The sequence below is a fragment of the Pelophylax lessonae genome (genome assembly GCF_965119305.1).
Source record: "Pelophylax lessonae genome assembly, chromosome: 3".
Taxonomy (NCBI): Eukaryota; Metazoa; Chordata; class Amphibia; order Anura; family Ranidae; genus Pelophylax; species Pelophylax lessonae.
The window spans coordinates 395157356-395167740 of NC_138770.1; the positions used below are offsets into that span (position 1 = coordinate 395157356).

Genomic DNA, 10385 nt, shown 5'->3' on the forward strand with positions numbered 1-10385 from the left:
CCAAGATTCGATCCATCTATGGCTGGCCTAAGATATATTCCTTGAACACTCGTATAGAGGCAACCATTACAGTACATTGGTTTTGAGACAATTGGTTGATTTGTGTAATACACAAGATACAGTTAGTCCAGACATTGAAAAAGTTTCACAAGTTTCATACTTAAGAGGAGTCGCAGAATGTGTTTTGGGGTGTAATTCTAGGTATGCACATGCTGTGCGTGAGAAATACACTATATTGTCAAAAGTATTGGGACGCCTGCCTTTACACACACATGAACTTTAATGTCATCCCAGTCTTAGTCCATAGGGTTCAATATTGAGTTGGCCCACCCTTTGCAGCTATAACAGCTTCAACTCTTCTAGGAAGGCTGTCCACAAGGTTTAGGAGTGTGTCTATGGGAATGTTTGACCATTCTTCCAGAAGCGCATTTGTAAGGTCAGGTACTGATGTTGGACAAGAAGGCCTGGGAAATCTAATTCATCCCAAAGGTGTTCTATTGGGTTGAGCTTAGGACTCTGTGCAGGCCAGTCAAGTTCATCCACCGCAAACTCGCTCATTCATGTCTTTTATGGATCTTGCTTTGTGCGCTGGTGAGCAGTTATGTTGGAACAGAAAGTTGGAACTACCAACTACCAGGAATTAGGGACTGACCTCAACCGATAGAACACCTTTGGGATTAAATCGAGCGGAAACTGCGAGCCAGGCCTTCTATCAAACATCAGTGCCTGACCTCACAAATGCGCTTCTGGAAGAATGGTCAAACATTCCCAAAGGGTGGACCAACTCAAAAATTAAACTCTATGGACTAAGACGGGCATGCCATTTAAAGTGCATGTGCGTGTAAAGGCAGGCGTCACAATACTTTTGGTAATATAGTGTATCTTAATAAATTGACAGCTTTTCTGCATTTTCCATGAACTTGAAGGCTTCAAAAGACTCACCGTGCCTCTTAAAAAATACCTTTAGGGTTTCTTTCCTTTCCAAAATGTGGTCATTTTGTGGGTGTTTCCACTGTCCTGGTGCTCCATGGCCTCCAAAAATGTAATAGGTAGTCAGAAAATTAGATGCGTAATTTATGCCCCTAGAAAGGTGCTCCTCTCTATATTGCTAGGCTGTAAAACAATTCTCACAGGTGGTATCGCCATATACAGGAGGAGTAGCAGAATGTGCTTTGGGGTGTCATTTTAAGTATGCCTGTAATGTCGTATGTCATTTGTAAGAAAAATATCTTATTAACTGACAACTTTGTGTAAAGTTGAATTTTCCAAAAACTTGTGGCAAGATATGACATTTTCAAAAGACTCACTATGCCTTTCAGAAAATACTTTGGAGTGTTTGCTTTCCAAAATGGGGTCATTTTGTGGATGTCCCCACTGTCCTGATGATCCAGGGCCTCCAAAAATGTAATTGGTAGCCAGGAAATTAGATGCGTAATGTATGCTTCCTGAAAGCCCAAAGGCGCTCCTTGATTTTGGGTCCCTCTTTGCTTCCAGGCTTGTGAATGTGTTTTGGGGTTTAATTATGTCTATGTTGCTTGTGAGAAATAACTTGTTAAAATGACAACTTTGTGAATTGAAAAAAAGGGTTATTTGGGAGGTGGAATTTGTAATGTCCTGGCATTTTAGGGCCCCAAGAAATGAGACAGGCAGCCAGTACATCAGAACAGATCAATTTTCAAATATATATATATATATATATATATATATATATATACCATAGTTTGTAGAGACTATAACTTTCACACATAATATGCACTGATTTGGGTTATGTTTTCCAAAAAATGTAACAATACATTTTGGCCCTTAGGCCCTGTTCACACATGAGCGTTTTTCAGCTCGTAAAATGCTCATCTCTGAAGTTTCAAAATGCCCAACAAGCAAAATTCCATTCATTTCAATTCACAGTTCACATATGAGCATTTTGTCACCTGAAGCTCAAAAAAGTACATGAGCTTCTTTTTTGTCAGACTGCAAGCGTTTTTTGGTCAGATGTCAATGCCTGCCTCCAAACACCTGAAAATGCCCAAAAAACCTGAAAAAACACCTCAAAAAACACCTGAGAGCGATATGCTCAGGTGTAAATGGAGCATTAATTTATTAAGAATCTTTATTTGCAAAATGTAATCACAGAAACAAAAAAGAAAAACTTTTTTTTTTCAAAATTTTCTTTCTTTTTTGCTTGTATAACAAAAATAAACCCAGAGGTGTTTAAACTCCACCAAAGAAAGCTCTATCTGTCTTAAATAAATTTAAAAAATGTCATTTGGGTACAGTGTTGCATGCCTGAGAAATTTTCATTCAAAGTGTGACAGCACTGAAAAATGAAATTATTTGGTAATGGTTCCGTGCTCTGATATGTGCAACAAGGCTGCAGCCCGCCTCACATATCCCAGCACATGGGATTAAGTAAATATAAGAAGGAGGTATAGGTGGCGCTGCCTAAAACGTGTGTAATCCTCATAAGTGAAAGAATATGCCAATAAAATGATAAAGGGTGCTGTCCCTTTAAAAATTTCATACAAAAAAGCATAAGTGATATATTACAAACAAAATCCAATAGTGGTCAAATCTAAAAAAACTCCAACGCACTATATCGTATACGGTAAGTCTCTCAGTGCAAAAAAAATGCAATAAACAAAAAATCACATGAATATATAAGTAAATATTATAATCCAAAAATTCATAGGTCCTTGTAGTATAATAAAGTGATAAGTGCAAAAAGTGCAATGACAGTCTCTGGTGGTGAAATGCAAAGGTCAATCCACTCGTGCCCCCCCCCCCCCCTCAGGTCCGCACTCACCAGAGGATTAAACACCTGCAGGGGTCAAAGACACCAACAGCTGGGCAATTGTATATCTCTTTCTCCAACTCAGTTTGTCAGGTCACTGGGGACTCCCATCACAGAGTATATGGAGGAAAAGAGGCATCTCATAGTGTAAATCCGTATTATATGAATTTATTAGTAAAAGAAAATACACTTATAATATAACCGTGAATAAAAAGCCGTCAGTCCATACACTGTATCCGGAACGCAATGCGTTCGACGGTCCAGAAACCTGAGGCCGGAAGTCACGCGATGACGCTCTAGATGTTTCGTCAGAATGACGTTATCAGGAGCAGCGTCATTTACGTCCAACTCGCTATGTTTATACTGTGCGGCTGCCTAGCAACAGATGTAACCACAAAGACACATTGGCAAGTGTGAACCGCCAATTATACTACAAGGACTTTTGAATTTTTGGATTATAACATTTAATTATATATTTATGTGACCTTTTGTTTATTGCAGTTTTTTGCACTGCGAGCACTTTTTAGATTATTGGACTTATATGATATACTGCGTTGGAGTTTTTTTAGATTTGACCACCAGATTTGATTGCTATTGTAATAAATCACTTATGCTTTAATGTATGAATTGTTTAAAGGGACTGCACTGATTTTATTGGCATATTCTCTCAAGTATGAGGATTACACACATGTTTAGGGCATCACAACCTATACCTCCTTCCTATATTTAAGCACTGAAAAATGGCCTGAGTAGGAAAGGGGCGCAAAGTGTCTGGTCATGAGGTGGTTAAAGCTCTCTTAGGCTACATTCACACCTGCAATTTAGGCCGGTGCGGATTAAAGCACAAGAATCTTCTGATTCCTGCTTCGGCTCTAAACGGCTAGGTACGGGCCCCAACCCAGTTCGCTATGACAGGTAGCCGGCGGCTGCAGGTATTGGCAGCTGTCTGCACAGTAAGCGTTTACCTGTGGTGAACACGGCTAGACGCACATAGTTGCTGCACTGCACAGGAACGTGGACCAGGTTCCTGTGTGATTCAGATGTGCACTGGCCCTTATAAAAACACATTTCATTGTCAATTCAGTAACCCTGTTTTTTTCCAAGGTAGTGTTTGCTGGAGTTAGTTTAAAATGTAGAGTCCATTATGTTCTTCAAAGCACCGATTTCCCTGTTGCGATTTCCTCCATTTAGAATGAATGCTTCCTCATTTATTTACCTCAGTAGCTATGTTAAGAAACATATTTGTATGCACGCTCCATATGTTCTTCCGCTGTCTAAATATAAATCTGAGATCACATAGTACTTTTCAGTTTTCAGAGGGAACACATAGGCTTATTTACTTCAAACCACATTTTTACATGCCAAAATCAACATAAACCAACCCCCCCGCTGCCATACTGCTAGCAAAATAAGGGGTAGTGACATTAAATATAAAGAATAATATTCAGATGAGTAGATGTAAAGCCAGTGTTTTTAGGGTTTTTTTTCTCTCTAGGTGGACTGTTCAGTGGATCTACAGAATTTTGTTGTATGGTTTCATTGTTTACATTGCATTGTTTTAATTTTGAAACTAAGGTGTCCTTTTATGAAATGGAGATGAGCAGTGATCCTGCTGATCACAGCTCATTTCCGATCATTCTCAGTTTATGAAACAGAAATGATCGGGGGAGAACGTGTTCTCCGCTGATCATCTCTTCACACGGGAATCTGTCATTGCCTGACACAGAAACAGCCAGGCTATGAAGCTGCGATCCCCGCACTTCACTGGCGATCTGTGCCAGAATTCACACTCCCAGATTCACCAGCCTGGAGCTTGTGAAGCGGGGAGTGAAGACAGAATCGGGGGAGAACTGAGGGGGAAAAAGGAAGATTATGGACTTCCTTCTTCCTCGTTCAGACCCCCCAACACAGTAATCATGTCCCCCTGCCATATTTATGTATATATATATATATACATGTATATATATACACACATACATGTAGATATATATTTAATGTGTATATATATATATATATATATATATATATATATATATATATATATATATATATATAATGTATGTATGTGTGTATTCAGTGTATATATATATATATATTTATGTAAGGGGACAATTATTTATTAACCTCGTGTACTCAGCAGTGATAATTTATCACTGCTTGTTAAAGCGCGCCAGGGATTTGCATACTACTGTAATCTCGCTTTGTCTCACAAGATTACAGGCGCCCCATTCACTTCTACACAGATCTCGGCGAAAACCGTTCACCTCTGATCACCCTGGGAGAACTGAAGTTCTCCGCTTCATAAAAAGGGTGCCAGAGGTGATCATTTTCCCCGGAGAACTGTAGAGAAGCGAAGAGAGAAAAAAATTCACCGGTTCATAAAAGTACACCTTAAAGGTGATTCTGTCATCCCATTAAAGTGACGCTAAACTCTAGTTTATCCACTTAAGGCCCGGAGGATTTTCGTGCTCAAAGACCAGGGCCAATTTTGCGATTCGGCACTGCGTGACTTTAACAGACAATTGCGCGGTCGTGTGGCACTGTACCCAAATAAAATTGATGTCCTTTTTTTTCCCCACAAACAGAGCTTTCTTTTGGTGGTATTTGATCACCTGTGCGATTTTTACTTTTTGCGCTATAAACAAAAAAATAGCAACAATTTTGAAAAAATAATATTTTTCAGATTTTTTTTATATGAAATTCCCAAAAATTAAATGTAAAAATCTAAATTTTTTAACATTTTAGGCCAATTTGTTTTCTGCTACATATGTTTGGTAAAAAAAATCACAATAAGCATATTTTGATTGGTTTGCCCAAAAGTTATTGCGTTTACTAATAAAGGGAAAGATTTATGTTATTTTCATTGTTTTTTTTTTAACTAGTAATGGCGGCGATCTGCAATTTTTTTTTTTGTGGGACTGCGACATTGCGGCGTACAGATCGGACCCCTGACTAACATTTTTGACACTTTTGGGGGTACCAGTGACATTACTACAGTAATCAGTGCTATACATATGCACTGTTACTGTAAAAATGACACTGGCAGGGAAGGGGTTAACTTTATTAGAGAGCAAGGGGTTAAGTGTGTCCCTAGGGGCGTGATTCTAACTGTAAAGGGGCGTGGCTAGTGATGTAACCACAGAGACATACGATCCTACATAGCAGGATCGTGTAGTCTCTGCAGTTAGATAAGGGAGAATGACAAGCGGCTTTGTTTACATTAGCCGTCTGCCTTTCTCCCTCTCCACCGGGAGATCGCCGGTGACCGGCGGACATCGGAGCCGCCGGACACTCGCGCGAACATGTCAGGGAACAGGGAACGAGCGGGGGCGCGCGCGCGCCCCCTAGAGGCTCGTAGGCGAGCGACGTAGCCCTACGTCGGTTTGCCTGTACGGGGCTGACTGCCGCAGTAAATAGTTGTGCGGCGTTCGGCAAGCGGTTAAAAAAAAAAGTTCAATGAATTTATTTCCTTAAATTACTCTCATCACCCTCCAAATGTGCGTGTGTGTGTTGCTTTGTTTTTTGCTTCTGTGATCCAACTTAGAGGGTGACAATGTTCTTTCTCCATGGTCCATCCGTATGTAGCCCCTCTCTTTCTCCCACCTCCTGAGATGGACAACTTCTATAGGTTATTGGATGTGAGGTGTGCATGACCACACCTAACATCCACTGCTCAGTCCAAACAAACAGAAGTGCGGAGGGAAAAGGAGACCTTCAGGAGCTCACAGAGGACCATTAAGTAGTTGTGTATGGAATATTTTTGGAGAATGGGGATTTATATAGGGCCAACAAAATGGATAGAGTCAGTACAGTTACAATGCAATTTAACACAAGAGGAATCAGAGGGTTCTGTTCTTCTTTTTTTTTTTTGGGTTCTTTTCTTTAGAGCCTACAATCTGAAAGCAAGAGTTAAGTGATGCAAGAGGTAATAACTGTGGGGGATGAACTGATGGAGGAAGTAAAAGTATACTAAAATTATTAGTTAAGAGACAGGATAGGCCTCACTGAAAATATGGGTTTTCAGGGATTGCTCTAGGTGGCTACAGTAGGAGATAGACATATTGGAGTATGAAGTTCTAGACAATGTGAGAGGTTCTGGAGAAGTCCTGTAGGAAAGCATTGGAAAAGGTGACAAGGAAGCTAGAGAGCAGGAGGTGTTGAGAGGAGTGGAAAGGATGGTTTGGTTGGTATTTTGAGACAGGGTTTGTGATGTAGCTGGGGGCAGAGTTTTGGATGGCTTGGTAGGTTGTAGTTAGTAGTTTGAATTTTATTTGTTGGGTGAGTGAAAGCCAGTGAAAGCATTGGTAGAGAGGGGTAGAAGACACCAAATGATTGGTAAGATGGATGAGCCTGGCAGCAGCATTTAAGATAAACTAAAGAGGGGATAGCCTATGTAATGGTAATGGCCAACAAGGAGGGAGTTGCAATAGTGGAATGGAGAGGTAACCAAGGAGTAAAGTAGTAGCTTTGTAATGGCAATTAAGAAGGACCATATTTTGGAGATGATACAGAGGTTGAGGCAGCAAGATTTAGACAGTGATTGGATGCGGCGCTAAAATGAGAGTTCAAAGTACAGGATTACACTTAGCACTCTGACATGCGGGGAGAAACTGATCCATTGCTGTGCCATTGATCTCAATGAAGAAGTCAGCAGAGGGGGTACGAGGGACAGTAAATCTTTTGAGATCAGTATTGGATTGAATAGGTTTGAGGTATGTTGTGACATCTGTGCTGATGTCATATTATTTAGTGTCACTTGAAGCATCTGGAAAAAGGCGTTCCCTGCAGAGAAGACACTGCATATTTACCTCACTGGTGACCTGTGTCTCCTACTTCTATGGGTCATCTTTCCAAACCTTGCATAACTGATATATCCTAGAGGGGACAGAGGAAGAAACTATAGTTTACAGCAGGAGGAGGCACAGGCATCTGATGCGTCCTGAAGGGTTGAATGCTCAAACTGATTTGCATAGGCTGGAGCACTAGAACAGATGTAGAGGCCAAGGGCACAGGGAGGTGGGAATACAGCGTCCTTTGACCCATATGGAGGGTTAGTGAAAGGGATCACCTTGCAGCAGGGAACAAGACATCCTAAGCATCCAAGGCTACAGGCTGGGTAGGAAAAAGGGGCAATTAGAGGGGTGAGTATATTCTGTCTTCTATTGCAGGGCAATAAAGCTTTTACAGTTATAAACTCCTTACAGGTCTCCTAAGGAGTAGGTCCCATAAGGAAGTAACCTGCTTTAATTCATGGCAGGAAAGAATTCATGTGATAAATCTTATGTGCCCTATTGATTCTAATGTATGAAGTGTGAATTTTAATGATCTGTCCACTTTAATGTACTTCATGAAGGTTGGTAGAATGTTTACGAGACTTTGGGCCCTCAGACTGGCAGCTGGCCACAGTGGTATGCAAAGCTTTATGGAACTTCAGTGAGGATGTGAATGAGGCAGAAACGGTTATTGGTACTGAAGAAACCAATACACTTTTGGACCTTTTGGCTTCTTTTCTTGGTGAGTAAAGCAACATTCATATACTCTGATCTAACAAGGTAGTGTTGCAGAAACTGAATAATTTTTTTCTGCAATAATAGAAACCTGACCCCAAATCTAATAATGATTAATGCATTATCAGGCAGGTAATTATGAAGAAATAGTTTAAAATACTTAGAGGAGTTCCAGCCACCTGTGGTAAAAACAACAAAAAGTGTAGCTGCTGACTTAAAAAACAGTCACTCCTCTATCCCATGATCCAGCGGTGAGCTCACCCCAGGCGGTCTCACTCGCTGTCTTCGGTCCCCTGCGCCAGCATCTTCACTATTGGCACCCGGCTGTGACAGCTTGCAGCTTCACAGCTGGGTGCCCACTGCGCATGCGCGAGTTGCGCCGTGCATCGTGAGTGGCGGATACAGTCTTCTGGGACCTGGAAGTGTTTAAGAGGAGCAGGGAACAAGCCCTTAAAGCGGAACTTCCCCTTTTGTGAATTGTAAAAGTAGTTCTTTCGTATTTTTTTGTTGAAATTACATATAAAGTAGAATTTATATATTTGTATTTTTTTTTTTTTTTGAAGATGATCAAATCACTGAGGATTTCTGCTGGAATGTAGATTTACTGGAATATCAGAGAACATGCTGGGAAGTAGAATTTAAACCTGTGGCCGCGAAGCTCCTGGACAAAATCCACCTTCATCATTCCTATCTAGAACCTCTGCCTGAGCCTTTCTAGACTTTTTGCTGATTGCACATGTGTACTGGATTATTAGTGGAGATTTCTCAAAAATCCTAATACAATGAACTGACTCTGCAGTACATGCTCAGTCTTCTCAACATAAAAAGTTTAAAGTTGATATTAGCTGCTGTTAAACTGAGAAAAATGTTTTTCTGGAAGTATGCACTTTTTTTTTATACAATCTAAAAAGAGAAGTTACTATTTAAAATTGGAACTTTATTTAAAAAATTAAAATCTGCTAGATCAATTTAGGCTGGCCCGTTTTGCAGGTATAGCAATGTAAAACATTAAAATTAGTGTATATACAGTTTAAAATCCAGTAATACACTGTCTCACCCTGTTCTGCACATGCTCAGTTGCCCTCTATTTTTAGGCACAGCCGAATTTGTAGAGGCCAATCTGCTGACAGCCTTAAAGCTAAATTAAACCCTCCTATCCTTTAAAGCCAGGGGAGCTGCTTCTGTTTGATCTGCAACTGTCATGGTACTGCACATGTGATCAGTTATGATACCAGCCATTTGATGGTTTGACAGTTTAGTTGAGGACATAAACAAATATGACAGTTAGCGATCCCGGCATTCCAGGAATGTAACTGTTTTTTGAAACCATTAAATCAATGGGTTTAGTTCCACTTTAGGATTTACTGCTGTTCGAGGGCTTTGGATTTCAACAAAATGGCAGCTTCCGGCAAGAAACGGGAGCAATGCTGAAGGCAATTTACAGCACACACTAATTTTGGTAGCATCATTTCTAATGTGGAATATTTGTGCCTTGCTAAAGAGTGTTATTTTTTTATCATGGGTAAAGTTCTGCTTTAATGACTAATTTAAATTAAATGCGTTATTTTCTGGTGGTGTTAGAAATAAAACTTTATTTTGTTCAATGCTGATGGATTGTTATCCGTAGTATATTATACATTGTATTCAGTACAATACAGTATTCTAAAAGTGAAGGGGCCAAAATACAATTGCATCGCAAGTGACAACCAGAGTATTGGCAGGTGGCTGAATAAAGGGAACCTTGTAGGGAAAGAAAAATGCGATCTGCCATTGCTGACTTTCTTTTGGGGGGGGGGGGGGGGCTGGTACAAGGATGCAGTCATTGAAGTCTGAAAACTGCATTCCTGCCCAGGTCAGTGATTAATGACATGATACCAGGGTTAGCACAACACTTCTGATGCAAATTTGCAATGGTGGCTTTGTTTGCCAAGATCCCTGTAAAGTTAACCTGTACTGAAAAAAAATAGACTGTTACTTCCAAACACTCCTTTTGAAACCCCTAGTTGCCATGTTGATTCAAGAGCAGAGTTACGAACCCAGAACAAGTATGCATATCAGGTTTTGACTTGCCTTTGTCATCAACACAGACA

At 40.3% G+C, this 10385-nt stretch overlaps 1 protein-coding gene across 1 annotated transcript in view; it reads left to right on the forward strand.

Moving 5' to 3' along the window:
* Window positions 1–9138, forward strand: part of ARMC2 (armadillo repeat containing 2) — a 189688-nt gene extending 180550 nt beyond the window's left edge. Inside the window, exons 16-17 of the mRNA XM_082250903.1 lie at window positions 8142–8302; window positions 8859–9138. Coding sequence (XP_082107029.1) covers window positions 8142–8302; window positions 8859–9013 — 316 coding nt within the window. The 3' untranslated portion in view covers window positions 9014–9138. The remainder of the gene's footprint in view (window positions 1–8141; window positions 8303–8858) is intronic.
* The last annotated feature ends 1247 nt before the right edge of the window (window positions 9139–10385 follow it).